This window comes from Arachis hypogaea, chromosome 19 (assembly GCF_003086295.3).
Source record: "Arachis hypogaea cultivar Tifrunner chromosome 19, arahy.Tifrunner.gnm2.J5K5, whole genome shotgun sequence".
In the NCBI taxonomy this organism is placed as follows: domain Eukaryota; kingdom Viridiplantae; phylum Streptophyta; class Magnoliopsida; order Fabales; family Fabaceae; genus Arachis; species Arachis hypogaea.
This window is the reverse complement of record NC_092054.1, coordinates 5,086,523-5,103,786: the sequence shown is the minus strand read 5'-3', so window position 1 is coordinate 5,103,786 and position 17,264 is coordinate 5,086,523. Positions and strand designations below refer to the sequence as shown.

Sequence of the window (17,264 nt, the reverse complement as noted above, 5' to 3'; positions counted from 1 at the left end):
ATATTTTAAATTTGGTAGTTAGATATACGTGGGATCTTATATAGCGCGTGTAATCAATGTATGTGGAGCAGCGCGTATTTTAGTTTTTATTGTGTAATGAACTTGTAAAGCATACAAGTCCTATGCAGAGCTTTTCCGTAATATATATATACTTCTTTAAAATTTTGGGAGTCAAGTCACTACGTGGCCTCCTTAGATCCGTGCCTGATTATAACTGCTTTGATTGATAAGAGCATTAAGGTTTGGGACATAAGGAATTTTAGGATTACACGTATGAAGTGAGAAAGGTGAGGTTTTTAAGATATGAAAGTTTGCTTTTGGATTTTCATGGTGGGGGATTGCTTGAGTCGGTACGATCATCACACGGAGCTTGCCGTTGGTGTTGACATGAGTGTTCTTGTTGAAGGCTTGATGACCAACCCTGATTGGGATGAGCTTGTTTATGTTTTGGAGCATGGCATATATAAATTTTTGTTGGCTTAGAGCCCAGCATAGCAGGAAGTTAAAGATAATCGGTGGTTGGATCAATTTTAGAATTTAATATGTTTTTTAAATAAAATTAATAAAAATTTAATAATTGAATATTTTTGTCAAACATAAATCATCTTTTATGAGAATAAAATTTATTTAGTTCTTTCGTAGTCAGTTTTATCAATGTTCAAATCTTTTATAGTTAAAAATGATCATTTACTCTTTTTAATATCTAATTTGTAAGTATATAAAAAGTTTTAAGTAGTTATTTAATCAGAAATTTTAAATAAATTTTTAATTAATAGATTCAAAATTAATTATTTTTTGAATATAATAATGTATGATTAGTTATTTTTATGTATAAAATATTAATTTATAAAATAATTGGTTCAAATCTTTATACTAGTTTAATTAATTTTACATCTAAAAAAAATCATCAAATTTTAATTTATAATATCCTAAAAAAGAAACATTTTAAGAATAGTAATTTTAATTTATAATGGCTAATACTTTTAGCTAGTAATTTAATACATTTTATTTAGTAGCCAAACACTATATTTTTAATCAACATTTTTAAATATTATTAGTTAATTACTAACAAAAAATAATAAATGCACTTGCTCTTATATTCTTAAATTCTTATTGTCAATTTCAAAATTTTCCATGACAATACTTATTTATGAATGTTGCTAATGTTTTTAGGTAGCTACTTCTATAAAGATATTTTTGTGCGAAAATAATATTATAAATCGTTAGATGACTTGATATATTTGACTGAATCGTTTAACGATTACAAATATCAAGGCGTCTCACTAATATATTTTGAGTAAATACCTAAAATGGTCCCTAAATTTCAAATCGCTATTCAATTTATTCCTCGACTTTTAAAAATGACCATTAAATATTTGAAATTCGAAAAAGTGTATATCCGTTAGCAGAAGTGCCGTCTAAACGTTGATGATGTGGGGCGTGGAATGCCTACAACTATATGCTGGTGTGTACCAAACTTGAATTTGATTCAAATTGGTACATGAAATTACTTAATAATATCCAAATTAGTCAATTTTCAATTATAAAACTCTAATCTCCAAATTATTGTCTTCTCTTCTTCGATCTCTCTGTTGTCTTCTTCTCTTCTTCGACTTTTTTGTTTTATCTTCTGATTCATATTCATCCTGAACAACAATCTCAATACACCTATCTAAAAACTATTTTAATTGCAAGTTTGATACCTAGGAAAAGCTATGCTTTGATGTCACAATCTTTTGGTTTAGTTGCTGCGTAACTGGATGGAAGAAGTATGGCATTATGGAGAGAATTTGCGAAAATAGGATGAGTTGAAGTTGATGCAAATCTAATTTGTTGCTTCTCATACTTGTATCTTGGTGTAGGTACTAGGAATGCTGTTATTGAATAGACAAAAAAAAGTAGTTGGTTTTAGTTGCTTACGAGTCAAATGTGATTAATTTGGTGAAGCTAGGACCACTATGTCAGCATATTTGGAAGAGGTGATAATAGTATGATTAATGTGGTTGGATTAATTTTAAGTTCAACACGTATTTAAATTATATATACCCTTGTATGTTCGTTCATTAAGCTAAAATATATTTTCACTTTTAAGAAGGTAATCATTATCATCATCTTCAAGGTTTTAACATCACTTTCTAAGTTTGTCATCCTTCAATTGAACTCGTATAAAATTTCTTGTGAAATGGGTGTTGCACAAACTGATTCTTCACCTCCATTAATCCAAGAGAAAAAATTACAATGAATTTCATACTGCAAAGCAAAAAACGCAAGTGAATTTAAACTAAAAGTGAAACCATGTTAACATTTTCTTTAGAGTCATAACCTTACCTCATAATTTAGACAACCATAAAATAGTCTACTAAGATTCTCTGTCGTCGTTGAGTACTTCATTACCATCCGAAGCCCGCAATTACAGAAAATGACATTCTTACCTCCCCTATTGCATATTCCTTTGCTACCATAAAGTTTCCCTGCAGAATTGTTCCTACTTGAGCTACTTTGGCTTCTCTCTCACCACCCATCATCACTCATGCAGACGAGAAAATAAGATGAACTGAAAGATAGCAGAGAGGTCGAAGAAAAGAAGACAACAAAGAGATCGAAGAAGAGAAGAGAATAATTTAGGAATTAGGGTTTTATAATTGAAAATGGACTAATTTAGGTATTATTAGGTAACTTCAGGTTCTAATTTAAATTAAATTCAAGCTTGGTACACATCAGCATACAGCTGGAATGCCCACATGACAGTTCACGCTCCACTTCATTGTTTAGACGACACTTCTACGAGGGATTAACGGAGATGCACTTTTTCGAATTTCAGAAATTTAATTGATCATTTTTAAAAGTCAAGGACTAAATTGAATGCAATTTGAATTTCAGAGACTATTTTAGATATTTACTCGATATGTTTTTAAACCAGCAACAAATTGGAAAAAGTAAAAACTCACGCTATATTGCTATACATCTGAAAGTGTGGCCGAGAAAATTTTACCGGTGGTACTGGAAAAGATTCCTAGAAAAATTGCAGTTGATGATACGGATTTGGTTCATCATGGGCATGATGTTGGAAGGATATGTTGTGTATATAAGCTCATTGCAAAGATAGAAAAGACAACATCAAGAGCCTAAATCTCTTTCTGTCCAGGTTAATCAATTTACACTGCATGCCTTCATTTTAAAACGATTAGATTAGTAACTAATTAAATCTTAACTTGGTCAATTTATACAAATATCCATATCGATTGAATCCATTCTTTTTGTTTACTTGAGACCGACACTCCACCACTATCAAATAAGGGTGTGATTCCTGACCAAAAAAAAAAAGGGTGTGATTCATGCCCTGTGATTTCTGAATTTCTCTACCCATCATTTTTTCCGTAGTTAAGAAGTGCTCTAACAATGCAAATATCAAACCAGAAGAGACTAGAATAACAGTTACTAAGAAACACAACAAAATCAAATCCCAAATTTAAGATAGATCAGAACATAAAAGAGTGTTTAAACTGCAACTTTCAAAAAGGAAAATGCTTTCATGGAGAAAGGGGTTTAAAAATACCATCAACAACTTACCGTTTATGTTACTTAAATTAAAAGTTGCATAGAACAAAAGCACAATGTCAAGTCTTCTTGTACTTCACATAATCCACCCTTCCACGTTTACACTTCCATGCTGTAGCAATAAGAATCATCTCCTTTATAGCCAGAGGACCAAAAAACAACTTAAATGTAAAAAGACAGATTAAAGAAAAACGATTACAGAACAATATTTATACCATCTTTGTGATTCATAATGCAAATGGTACAGGTTGAACAGTCCTATAGCAAGAAATAGGGTTCCGTTTAAGCACTTTTGACCATGATTTAAAATTTAATTTTGCATGTCATCAACATGTATAATTCCAATTTACATTATTGATTCACGATTTATACATATTTGCATTATCAATAAAATTTTACCAAATATTCATGTCTTAATTCATGTGAAGCAAGGATTGCATATATCTCACGTAATATCAGCACTATCACAATCACACACACATATATATATAATAAAAAAAATGTGTAATTATGTACATAAAATCCTAACAAGTACAGCTCTGTTAAAATTGGATTTTGTGTATGTTTATCATACAAAAATAAAGTGTTGTGCCAATATAATAACATTATAACATTTTAAATCAATTTTTTTCTAGGATTTTAGATTAAAAGCAGCACATGGAAAAGCATTATTGGTATTCTAAAGGTAACTTAATTAAAAAAGAAAGAACTGTATTTTTTAGAATTTTATGTATATAATTAGGCTAATTTTTTTTAATATTGGTCAAAGATGTGTGTTACACTAGGTTATTTGGTTTCAGGAAAGTTTTACTCTACTATAATTTTTTTTTTTTTTAACTTTTCAGAAGACACAAATCTAAAAAATTTTATAAATTAATTTAAAAGAAAACATCATTGACGTTTTCATTAAAAAATATATTTTTAAAATTTTAAAAATTATTAAAATAGAAAACGACATTGCTGTTTTTGTTTTAATTTTTTTTTTTTAAAATTGTGATATTTTAACGAATTTAAAAAAAAGTTGCAGCACCCTCACAGTTGGGTACAACACACATAATGAGTCACTTTGGAAGATAACACCCATCTGAATTCTGAACCCAATATTAAAAAAAAATTTCCAAAACAATAAGGCCTTATCCCAATTTTATATAATATCAGAAAATAACTAATTCAAGAAAATTCTACCGCATTAGATAAAAGTGCAGACACAATTGAAAACATGAGTGATTCAACAAGGCACCAAACACAAAATGAGGAAGCAGTAATAAAATATATGCTAGTACACCTTATATAAAACAGCAGTATAACAGATGATTCTCTCCACAAGATGTTCCTTTTCTCTAATTTCACCCAAAACATTAACTAATTTTTTGCAAATAAAATTGACCCTGGTTCACGTTTCACAATTTTCATACTAAATTTTTCAAACATGCCTCATAAGAAAAACTCAAATTTATATTACTCGACATAGCATTGATATGGTCAACCACAGAGCAGATGAGAATTCATACCTAGTTAAGATACGTGCTTCAACTTGGCATATGCTAGAGCCCCTCGGTAAGACAGATATTTCGCTAAGGATATGCTCCTCCTTTTCAAATGAACCAATTTTAGCGTAAATTATGAGTCTCTTTAAAACAAGTGCATTTTGCAAGATATATGCCAAAAATTCGCGCTCCTCTGATGAGTCTGAGTAGCTTCTAAATTCAAAAATGTTCAAGTGTGACATAACACAACTAGGTACACTGGCTGGCTGTGTCCAACTGCTCTGGGGAGTTTGGTCACGAAAATATTGTACCTGACAACACGGGAAAAAATTGTCAAAGGATGCAGGAAATTAATAACAAATAGAAAATGGTGGAACTATGTAAATGTTTATACCCCATTGATATCAATTCCGAGTAGTTGAAGCTTAGGGCAGCAGCAAAGCAGTTTTATTAGGACTCCAGAATTGAAATTTGAATAACAGATGCTCAGTTCATGTAAGCAGCTAAATTCTGGTAAGTGTAAATTCGGAGCTTCAACCAAGCACTGTATGAAAGATAATACAAAACCATTTGAAACTTGGAATATGAGCAATGGATTGTGACACTGATAAGCATATTACCTCGGTGGTCCACCATCCAAAATCCAAAATCTTTGTCTTGGAGAGTGCCTGGATAAGTTTGGGTAGCCAAGCAACATGCTCATCCAAGGGAGCAATCTCCAAACAAGCTTCCATTATCTTGGGAAAATCACTGATAACCAAACTCGTTACACATGATCCCGCAAGGAATATACGGAGGTATTCAAGATTCGGGGTGTCTATTTGAATCTCACTGATTATGGGATCATCAAACTCTCTTACCTCGAATAAACTTAGCCTCTTCAAAGAGGTGGAGAGAAAGTGTATCTCAGGGTAAAGGCTTCCATAATAATCGATGTAAAGATTTTCAAGAGCAGGGCAGCCAGATATGAAGTCGTGTTCAACAGAGACTCCTAGCAAGAGTGTTAAATCCTTGAGTAGAGGCAAATAAACCCAAGGTATAACATCGAGAACAAGATTACCCCCCAGGGTGAGGGACACAAGCGAAGCACATGTGAATATTCCATCAAAATAGTCTGGATAGAATTCCCCGTAACTAGAATAGAGAATCATTTCTTGAAGGCAGGGCCCCACAGCAGCACGTATCCACCTTCCAATGGCATTGTCAATGGCATTGTCAATCACTTTGTTGTTATCTAAGCCTCTCTGACATGAGAGGCTGAGATTTCGTATGTGGGGAAACCTGAGCTGGGATAGAACTGCATCGATAAACAACGCGAATCTCTCATTGCTCCAATTGAGTTCGGTATCATCAAAATCAAAGACTTGGAGATCCTTCCAGAGATGGCGCCATTGTCGAGACAAGATGCTGGTGCGCACCGCATATAAGGTTGGGAGGAATGAGAGGATGTGGCACAACAACGAGTTTGGTAGGCTGCTGATTATGTCTGTGCCCATGCTTCTTTTTGATGCTGTTGATGTTTCAGCCATTTCTCCCAACTTGAGGGTGAATGATATGCAAAGAACAAGAATGAGTGAAGAATATCAAGAGTAAAAATTAAGAACAATGACGGTATATAATAAGCTAACATGTTCTGTACTTCTATAATCTATAATATATATAATGGGAATATGAAAAGGATTATTGTCCAAATGGAAGTAAAAAGAGCTATATATGTGTAATATTATTATGAATGAGAAGCCTGGGAAATGAGCCAAGGGGCAGAAAGTAACAACATTTTTTTTTTGAAATAAAACAAGCTCAACACATTAAAGTGGAGCAAAACAGACATACATAACATAGCTGAATACAAAAGAAATCCATCTCATCGCCTCTCTGGCATTGCCATCAACCACCAATAGGATGACGTTCATTCCACTCGTTATAGCTCAACAACGCCTTTCTTTGAACATTATAACACCGAATTTGGTTGCAGGCATGCTGAAATGGTCAGTGTGCCAGTGAGTGTGTGTTTCAAACTTTCAATGTGTCGCGTTATTCCCAATTTGCCTTTTTCTACCATTGGTTAATACTTAGGTGTGAAAGGGATTCTTTACCCTCAAGTTTTTAGTTTACCAATATGAAAAGGATGACATTACTATCATTTTTTTATTCTGAGTGAATCACTGGTATCTGAATTTTGTCATCACAGATCATACTAAGTGTGTGCATTCACTGCATTGTTAGCATTTTCATATGTTACCGTTCCCACCTAAAGTAATAATAATTGAGCCTTCAACGCAATAATAAAAATTAGGGAAAATATAAGAACAACGAGAATATGTAATAAGCTAACATTATTAGGGTTAAAGGAAAACAAAAGTGCAAGGCATTGGGGAAGGTAAGTAGTACCAGGAATCTCCCCTTGATGTAGGGGTGCCAATAGATAGGGTAGGTTAGGGTTTAGACCCAACCTTAACCTCATAGTTATCAAAACGAATCGGTAATCAACCTGGTCTCATACGACCAGATCACCGAGTCACTGATTCAACTGGTGGGTCACGCGTTGACCCGATCATAATTAAATAAAAATATAAAATTATAAAAATAAAATTAAAAACAAAAATTAAAATACATGTTTTCACAAACATATTAATAATAATAAGTATCAATTTTTAGACACAACTAACGATGCAAAAAGTGATAATAAACTAATCACTAGTACAAAATACTTTCTTAATTTAAATGAACAAAAGCAAGTGAAAGATAACACAATTAGTAAATCAAATCCAAGAAGTGATCTCAAAGTCAGCATCTATATCTTCTTAAGACAAATTTGAAGCTTGACCAACATTTTCGTCATTTTGATTTGGATCTATATCTTCCATAGCATTGTTACTGGGTCCATCATTATCTTAAATCAATTAATTCCACCTTCCCTAACAGATTTGTCACAGTATATGCATATCATAGTGATTTTCTCTTATTTTTTAACAATTTGTTTACGATACCCAAGCAGGATCAATCTTTCATCTATTACTATAAACTCTCTTTTAGTTGAACATCAGGAGTTGATGAGCTTGTTCTTGAGATGGTGGATTTTCTGATAATGGTGTTTGTGAGGAAGACATTTTTAAAATTCTAACAAAAGAAAAACAAAATTACATCAATAAAAGATTTAGATAAGTGATATTCAGCAACAATTCAACTTACAGCAACAATTTAAAAGCAATAAAATGCTTCATCAATTCAACATGTTTTCCAGCAACAAAATGCAATGTTCAGAGATATATTGATTATATTCAGCAACAAATTCAACTTACAGCAACAAATTCAGCTCATTCATAATTTTCAACAAACTCAACTATGATAAAATTCAAAAACAAAGAACAGGGCCGAAGGAAGCTCACCTGCCCAGGGACCAATTAACGGTGAAGGAAGCTGACCCACTGAACTGCCGGGCGAATAAAAAGACGACGACCACCACCACCCGAGGGATCAGATGCTGGTTCGGTCTGCTTCTGCCGCCGGCGAAGCGAGCGCACCGAAGGCAGCGACTGAGTGCGAGACGGTGACGACACTGGCCGCGACGACGGGTGAGACTGAGAGAGCTCGATGGTGAGGGAGACAGTGACGAGAACGAGACGAGAGACTGGGAGTCTGAGAGAGAAGAGAGACTTTGAGGCCTGTGGGATGGATTAGGGTTTATGGCAACCAGAAGCCCCGGGGGGGGGGGGTGGCGAAAAGCCGCCACTCGACCCGATTTTCACCGGGTCGGATACTTGGATGATCCAATTAGTGGCTCGGTTCGGCTTAATGATTGGGTTTTCGGTCGAACCAGCCTAGTCTGTAGGTTAATGCTTTTGTTAAAATTCAATCATATTCTACTGGGAGTTTATAAAATGTTAACTCTAATTCTATTCATTTTTAACCTGCTCGTATTTAATTTTACCTGCGGTTTATAAAAAATATAATATTCAATAATTTTATATTCTGATGATATTTAGAATTATAATTTAATATGTATATATCGATTTGACTTATAAATAGAAGTGTTAAATTTTTAATTTAAAGTCTTAACTTAGTGATTAAAACTTTTTATTTGAGTGAAAAATTCTTAATTCAACACTTAGATTCAGTTTGGGTAAACAACTTAATTAAGTTATTTTTGAAAAAATAGCTTAAACAATAAATGCTTATATTAAAAGTAGCTTATAAATAAGTTATTTTGTGTTTAGTTTTTTAGTTCTAAAAGTACTTATTTTAAAAGAAAAATGATAAAAAGTTTTTTATTATGAGAGAAGTCATTTTTTTTAACTTCTCCTTAAACACCAAAATAGCTTTTTAAAAAGTTGTAATTTTGTTTTAAAAATTGTACCAAATATTAATACTATACATTTTTATAAGTTAAAAGTTAAAAAAAATCACTTATGAACCTATCTAAACGGCCTTATTCGAATCACATTTTTTATATATATATCAACCTTACTATCGTCATTTATAGCGGGAACGAAAAAAAAAAAGCGCGGACTGTGGAGGATAGGATCTAGGAAGCACCGATACGACACGCGATACGGATACGACACGACACGGATACGTCGACACGTTCTTTTTATAAAAAATTGGATACGACACGTTTAGGATACGTTGTGAATTAAAATTTAAATAATATATCAAATTAATAAAATATCATATTGTAAATATAAGAGGAAATATAGTTGCATAAAAAAGACTAAAAATTATGCAATTATTAAAAAAAATAAAAAATTTTAATCTACTCTTGTCATCTCGTTAACAAAAAATGTATCAATTTCTTTTCCTCCAAGTCCATCATCCACAAATACCACAGCTTCTATGTTTGGTTCATCTAAAGATAAATACGAAACCTCACTCAGATTTGGACTGTTGTCATCAACTCTGCTTCTATTAATTATTTTATTTTTAAATTTAAATTTTGATTTGTTTTGATTTTAAAATATTTAAAAATTAAAAAAATCGGTTACTTGGGCCATAAAACCACAAAATCGGGTCGGACTCGTTCGGATTCGTTACAGTTTCACCAAAATTTTGCACCGTAAGAAGACACGCCATCGATACGCTCGTTTGAAGTATCCGTCGAGTATCGGTGTCGGATTCGTGTCCGACACGATACGCTGGCACCATAGAAGAATCCGTGCTTCATAGGATAGGATTCAATTGGGGTTGTGATTTGAAAATTAGTGTCAAATTATATCTATAACTTCATCAGACAACTTTAATGATATTTTCCCATTTAATTTTAGAATACAATTTATAACTTCACTACAAAAACTTAAAAGAAAAGTAAAATTAAAATTAAAATTTGCCATAAAATCATCTAAAATTTTGAAACTTTAACTTTAACTTTGTATTTTTAGTGACATTTTTACATTCTTCCATTTTCTATCGATATAATTTATATAAGAATCTTACTAATATGTCTTAAAAATACATTTTCATCTATTCTAAGATTACATTTTAGAAGCACCCTAAAAAAAATTTTTTACTAAAAATTAATGCAAAAATCATGTTTTTAAGTTTCTAATGAATTGAATATATAAAAGTTTAAAAATTTTCTATTATTATACTTTTAAAATGGAATATTTTTAAAATATGCTTATTAAACTTGTTTGCATGCCTAAATTAAGAAAGTCCTCCCAAGAATTTTGCTAAAATAGAGTTATAGTACATGTTGAAATGTGGGAAACATCCAACGTGATGGCTTTAACCAGTAAGCACTATCTAATTAGTAATTACTAAAGTGAAAACTTATATGCAGTTAGTTGCCTTCATGTAAAATTGCTAATGGAGAACTGTCGAAATATCTAACCATTCTCATCTAGCAACTTCATATAAAAATCACCCATTACTAATTAATACCACTGGATGACTAAAATGCTTCGGAATCTGTTCATTGAAAATCAAGAGTAATAACAGACTACGTAGCTATCATACAAGACCAAACCTTAGTTCAAATTGTATTCCCAACTACATATAATGGTTGAGATGGACCAAGATAACTATGAATTTTGCCTTCATTTTTTATACCTAATCCACTTCATGACTCTTCCAATATCTCAGCAGAGCCAAGAACTGCATTGGTACTACTACCTTCCATTTGTCCTTCGGATTTGGATAGTTCTGAAGATTCCATCACCTTATCAGAGATATCTGAAGAATGGTGTACTGACTGATCATCCAGTATTTGTTCCTTCTGTACTAGTGGCTTTGGGCGTCTGATTGCTTCCGCAGCCTCTGACATAACCACCGGAGGTGGCTGAGGGGGAACCCACGTACGTTTGATTGGCTGCTGACTGGATGCAGCGTTATATCCATTATTCTCAACTCCATTATCAATCTCTCTGATTCTGGCATTTTTCGCTTGCCACCGAGGTACAGCATTGTCACTATTATCTAGGACACTGGAATTCAAGTCCTTGCCATTTACTTGAGACTGAAATACTGGGGTAGAGTTGTGTTGAACTTGACCAACTTCCCAAGGCTAGCAAGGAGAAGTTAAAGAAAATTATCAGATTCATATGCAATAATACCAAAAATTGTATTTTCTACATAAATTGCACTTTTACCAAAAATGTTCAAAGTGAGTATTGTATCACTTGTATTGGTTACTTAGAAGCCAACTCAGTAAAAAATCAGCTCAATATACCTCTCACATTAAAAAAAAAAAAAAAAACTCCTATTTACCTGGGTCCTAACATGTAATTTAACATACAAATGATTAACTCAAAATAAATAAATAAAACACAGCAGACAATAATTGTCAAGTGATGTCATGTTAAGCTCACATAGATGGTCACAATCAGAGTTTAAAAAACCTAGAAGGAATAATTTGGGAGACGACTCTAACAAAAACTCTTCAATAATGAATCTAATTGAAAATACAAGACTTGAGCAATATAATATAAAGTGGGAAATACAGAGAAAAAGAGGCATTTTAAATAAACCTTTGCTCTTGGTGCTAAGCGAGGATTTGAAGGTTGCTGATTTGGGTTGGGGGGTGAATCATCGATATCCTGCATCAAAACCTCGTATCATATAACTAGCACCAACCACACAAAATTGGTAAGTAAAATATAAAATAGTAATATCATTTGCACATCACAATATTTTACTCAGCAATGACTACTCCTTTCACTTCAACCAATAGTCTATCCTATGAAACTAATTGGTCCACAAAAAGTCTATGGTTAGATGTGCAAATGCAATTATTAAGAAGAAAAAGAACAAAGGTTTACCCTGATGTTAGAAGGCTTCTCCCCTCTCTGGATCATAGCCATTATCTGCCAAAAAAAAAAAGAAAAGAAAAATCATTATAATCATAGTCAGCATCATCGTCATAATTATAATTATAAATTACAACAAAGCCTATTCAGCTAGATGGGGTCAGATATATGGATCAAATGATACCATATTGTTCTATCAATAGATCGTATGTGTCAGCCCATTTATAGTTAAAACCCATTTAATAGGATTAATAAGAATACTAAAACTCTAAAAGTAACTGAATGAAAGAATTAGTGGTTGAGCCCATAGCCTAACAGTAGTCTTCTACAAGTCTCACTTGAGATCCATGTCCTGTGTTTGAATGAACCAAACAAAATAAACAATACTCCAGGATCTCACATTGCATATTTTAGAAGACAATTTGTTCAATATTGAAAGGGGATGGCATGAATAAGCGGCATGAACACTGCATCTGGCACTCAAGCATGTTATCATCAGTACCAACAACCAACTAAGGAAAAAACGAAATAACAGACTAAAATCACTATTTCGCTTTGCGAGTTGAAAATCCCTATGCACACATTTTCACATTACTAGTTGGAAATTCAATCATGAACACCAATTCACATGTGTTGTCTCTGGCACTTTCAGAAGCACAACTCAGAGAAATTGGCCATAAATAAACTATAATTTCAAATGATAATCTAACAATTAGTAAAAAGGGCTCAACATGTAACTGCTTTTTTTGGTGTCAAATTTTATATTCCTATAACATCCCAATCAGTTTTTGTTTACTATTTGCCTCTCTTTATAATAACTTTCATGTTCTAATAATGTTTTCAATAATAATAATAATAATAATAATAATAATAATAATAAATATAAATATATACTAAAGAACAGTGGATTGACAATCACTTCATAAGAATAATGGTCCCTCAGTCAAAGCCTGTATTTTATGCCAATCCAGTATCAACCATAGCACTTCCAAGTTCCAAACAACAAAAGGAAAAGAGAAGGAAAGAGATAATAAGAAAACAAGACAGTGACTTACCTCCATATATGACTTTGGATGGGGAGCACTAGATGGTTCAACAGAAGCAGGTTGGGATGAAGATGTCACTGCACATTGACATTCTAGTCATAGGTAAGCATTTATAAAACCACATTGATTTATTTAAGACATAATTGATGTATAACAACCTGAATGTAGGCCATAATCCCGCTTCCCATTTACAATGAACGGCTGCACACAATACAGAAATTACAGTTGTCAAAAAAAAATATTCTAAAAAATCAAATGGGATCAGATAAAAAGGTATGCCAGAATTCTTTAAAGAAGTTGAAGATTCCCTAACATGTATATTTATATCTGACCTTTGAGCTAGTTTGATTGACTTGGTAATCTTCTCGCCTTGAGTAAGAGGCTCCACTGGATGCTATTTTAAGTCCACCAATTTGGCATAAACACAAGGCATCCAATTAGAAATACTGTACTAGTAAAAATCTTTTGAAAAGAAATTTTGAGTACTAGTATAAATCTTTTCTCTAGCTGTGATAGAATTTCTGACATGCAAAGCCACCATCATTTTCAAGAAGCGAAAAAATGAACTTCCTGATACAGCCATGGAGTCCAGTTTAAATACTAATGTCCTAGTACCATATGATTCATTAATTCTCTTGTTTATCATCCATAAGCCAAATCATCAGTACCATACATGCAAAGTTGCACTCTAGCAGAGAATATATTCACACAATTTCACCAATGACCCAACCACATGTATTCTGAACAAAAATATGCAAATGCCTTCAGAATTCATAGAATTGGAAATTCTTTGTCCAAGCCTACTATATAAAATTTCCAAATTACCTTCCAATCTTCTTATTTCATTAGTCATTAACTTCATCTCCTGCATTTGCTGATTCAAAAGGCTAACAGCATCCAAAAAGTATCTCTTCTCTGCAATGAATAAAATCGGATCAAGCAAATACATTCATTATTGGCAACAGTAAGATGCCAAGGAAAGTGGAAGTAGACAATATTTTTACAGCATCAAATTTTGTTATATTAAGCCACCTTCGTTTCTACAAGTCAGAATTTCTTGGTTTGCTTTTGCCAACTCCACGGCTGCAGCTGCAGCTGCTTTTGCAGCTTTTGAAGCTTCTTCCACCACGGTCGGTTTTGAATCTGTGCTCTCTAATTGGTTGTATTCTTCCTCTAAGACGATCTTCCGAATCCAAGATTTCAAACGCGGAAGGATGGACTTCTAAAACATGGGGCATGCATTCAGAGTTCAGTGCAGGTCAAACCAAATGCAAAGAGCATGAATTTAGATACTAGAAGAGATAATATGCTTCCATCCATTACGATGCTTGTTATGATAAAACCATGCAGAGAGGTTAGTGAAAATACCTTAATTAAGATAGCTGTTCCAGCGCCTGAAACAACCAGAAACCCAACTGCAACAAGGGCATGGGACCAGTGAAAAGAGTAGCGTGAGGAAGTTCTCGACAAAGTAGTAACACCAGCGGAACCAGATACACCTGGCTGCAAAGCTTGTGATTGTGCCGGACGCTGAATATCTGGTGTGTTGGCTTCAATTGCATATTGGTGAGTAATACTATTACAGTAACCAAAGTATACACGAAAATGAAAGAAGAAATTGGGTTCTTTTTTAACAGACTAACAAAAATGGAGAATTACACAACCGTAACTCAGTGGAAATGTGAAAAGGAATACAATAACACCAAACTACAACTGCAACTTCAACATTAGATATTTTACCTTGATTTGCACCAGCGGTCTGCTCGCTCGGCTGTGAATCCTGTTTTTTTAATGCAGGTGAGGATCAAAGCAGATTAACACAAAAGAAAGTGACAACAAACAAACTGGTTGACTGAATATGAACAAGCAATAGAGCATCTAGAAAATGAAAAACCAATCAAACAAGAAGTTTACAGGCACACGGCGAAAGGCCTCATCTATCTCCTCCTTTGTGAGCCCCTTCTTCTCAAGGAAATTTCGACGGTATATGACGGGGGAGCCTCTAACTTTCGGGTGCGAAAGAAACTTCACTGCATTCTGAACTTGCTCCTCCCGCATTGGTTCGGTGTTCACAAAGACCGACGCCTTCGAACTCTGCTTAGAAGCATCTTCCCCAGCGTCTTGCTGATCCACATTTGTTAGCTTCCCGAATTCAGCACCTACACCTCCAACAAAAATGAACTATATGAATAAATTTCACTATGACCAAAACAATATAACCAGCAACTTAGACACGACACTCTGGTAGCCAATTCCGATCAATAATAAAAATATTAGTGCAATAAATATCAAAAGCAACAGAAATAACTATTCAAAGCATTTAATAATGATTATTAATAACAATAATCAAAGTTTGAGGCAGAAATCAAACCACCGTATCCTTTAGTAACCGCTTAATTATGTAAGTTAAACATGTCATAGCAAGTTATAATATGTAAAACGTTCCATTCTCACAAAATCTCATCATAAACTTATATAAATCATGTGTTAATTCCCAAAAATCTTAGAAAGCAGAGAGTTATTTACATACATAACTATTATTAGTTCGATCAAGTGCAAAAGTAAAAATAGACTAATTACTGAAAGAAAAATGGGGAAAAGAGGATAAATTGGAACCTGTGTTTTGAGGAGGCATGGTTTTGTTTGCGAAATTGGTAGTTTGAGTTTAGAGGGAGAAGTGATGGATCTGAATTTGGGATTGGATCATCTCAGCTCAAAGCTCGTATATGTGTATACCTTTGATGATTGATGAGTGTGTTTCAGACTCGGTGAAGATCAAAGAGTAGCTTCAACATTCAACAGTGACAACTCCACCGAGAATTTGCAAGAATGGCTAGGGAAGCTATCAAGCTAAGACCGAAAACAACAAGGGTAAAATGGGTACATCATATCGTTTCATGATAAGATAATTTTTTTTTTTTAATTTCAATTTCTTCTTTGCGGCTGATTAATTTAGGAATCTATTGTATATTGGATTATTGTGCATGTATAGAAAGAGACTTAAAAAACTAGCATTATCTTTTTTTTTTTTACGGAAGATATGGAGATTCGAACTGCAACCTCTTAATTGAGTATGGAGAGACTATGTCATTTGAGCGATTGCTTCTTGGCTAGCATTATCATATTTTATTAACATAAAAAATCAATTATTCATATAAAATAATATTAAAATATAAAATATATATTAAAAATATTTAAAGCAAAACATATAAAAATATATAAATCTATGATGCTTGTCTTTTATAATTATTTTTTAATATCTATAAAAAATAAAATATATAAAAATATTATATACACATCATAAATTAACCATGAAATCAGTTATTATATACTTATATATTTATATATATTGATTTACATATTTTTTAATTAAATAATTAACTATTAAAATAACCAAATTTACTATAATAAAATAACTAAATATGTTTACAATAGTATAATAAAACTTTTTATGAAATGTTAGATATATGTTTTTATATACAGTAATTAATTAGTGACTAATTTTAAGTATACATGTATCATGATTAAAATATATTGTATATAATCACCAAAAAATATGTATTGTACTATTGTGTATGTTGGTTTCCATTTAACTTGGCGTTTTGTGATGCCAGAAGAAAAATGGCACGCACTTTAAGTAAATTTGGACGCTATAAAAGACTGATTAAAAACTCTTATATTACAGAAATGCGAATAAAAGTTGAGTAAAATTACAAAGTTCTTCAAATTAATTAAATCACTATTCCATGTAAATCAATTTTTAATTCCCTCTCGAATACACACACCACTTGTGAAATATTGACTCCAATTGATCGTTACAAACATTAGTAATTAATGATACATTATTTGAGTGTGGTAAATTTGATTTTGTAAGTCCACTTGAAATAGTCTAATAGTGAAAAATTGAGTAATATACTAATATGTATAAATTC

The 17,264-nt window shown here is 32.7% G+C and overlaps 2 protein-coding genes across 8 annotated transcripts; both read right to left on the bottom strand.

The window, feature by feature from the left end:
* Positions 1 to 1,353: 1,353 nt before the first annotated feature.
* Positions 1,354 to 8,892, bottom strand: LOC112775456 (FBD-associated F-box protein At4g10400). 6 transcript variants are annotated; one of them, XR_003189568.3, is made up of 6 exons: positions 8,435 to 8,780; positions 5,666 to 6,583; positions 5,440 to 5,589; positions 5,070 to 5,356; positions 3,571 to 3,670; positions 1,354 to 2,554 (listed from the first exon to the last, which is right to left on the bottom strand). XR_003189568.3 is itself a non-coding variant. In XM_025819072.3 (5 exons), exons 2-5 carry the CDS (start codon positions 6,572 to 6,574, stop codon positions 3,658 to 3,660), a joined length of 1,359 nt encoding a protein of 452 aa, XP_025674857.1. In that variant the 5' UTR covers positions 6,575 to 6,583; positions 8,435 to 8,892; the 3' UTR covers positions 3,454 to 3,657. The 6 variants fall into 6 exon arrangements, 2 of the variants coding, with proteins under 2 accessions (XP_025674857.1, XP_025674858.1); XR_011877046.1 differs by having other exon boundaries at positions 2,244 to 2,554; positions 3,571 to 3,692; XR_011877047.1 differs by lacking the exon at positions 1,354 to 2,554 and adding an exon at positions 3,065 to 3,307 and having other exon boundaries at positions 3,571 to 3,692.
* Positions 8,893 to 10,929: 2,037 nt separating this feature from the next.
* Positions 10,930 to 16,286, bottom strand: LOC112775477 (peroxisomal membrane protein PEX14). Of its 2 annotated transcripts, none has more exons than XM_025819105.2 (12): positions 15,949 to 16,286; positions 15,247 to 15,491; positions 15,073 to 15,112; positions 14,701 to 14,882; positions 14,365 to 14,554; positions 14,158 to 14,247; positions 13,665 to 13,726; positions 13,491 to 13,533; positions 13,342 to 13,409; positions 12,299 to 12,343; positions 12,008 to 12,076; positions 10,930 to 11,544 (listed from the first exon to the last, which is right to left on the bottom strand). In XM_025819105.2, the coding sequence occupies exons 1-12, from the start codon at positions 15,965 to 15,967 to the stop codon at positions 11,101 to 11,103; spliced, it is 1,497 nt and encodes a 498-aa protein (XP_025674890.1). In that variant the 5' UTR covers positions 15,968 to 16,286; the 3' UTR covers positions 10,930 to 11,100. The 2 variants fall into 2 exon arrangements, with proteins under 2 accessions (XP_025674890.1, XP_025674891.1); XM_025819106.2 differs by having other exon boundaries at positions 14,701 to 14,870.
* Positions 16,287 to 17,264: the final 978 nt, after the last annotated feature.

What these genes read in the sequence shown, in the direction of transcription:
- LOC112775477 (XM_025819105.2), bottom strand. An exon ending in GACCGCTGGTGCAAATCAAG is followed by an intron (nt 14,883 to 15,072) that starts GTAAAATATCTA and finishes ATGCAATTGAAG; the next exon opens with CCAACACACCAGATATTCAG. An exon ending in AGAAGCCTTCTAACATCAGG is followed by an intron (nt 12,077 to 12,298) that starts GTAAACCTTTGT and finishes GTTTTGATGCAG; the next exon opens with GATATCGATGATTCACCCCC.
- LOC112775456 (XM_025819072.3), bottom strand. Translation starts at nt 6,574, where the DNA reads ATGGCTGAAACATCAACAGCATCAAAAAGAAGCATGGGCACAGACATA. An exon ending in TTGGATGGTGGACCACCGAG is followed by an intron (nt 5,590 to 5,665) that starts GTAATATGCTTA and finishes TCTTTCATACAG; the next exon opens with TGCTTGGTTGAAGCTCCGAA. An exon ending in TCGGAATTGATATCAATGGG is followed by an intron (nt 5,357 to 5,439) that starts GTATAAACATTT and finishes CCGTGTTGTCAG; the next exon opens with GTACAATATTTTCGTGACCA.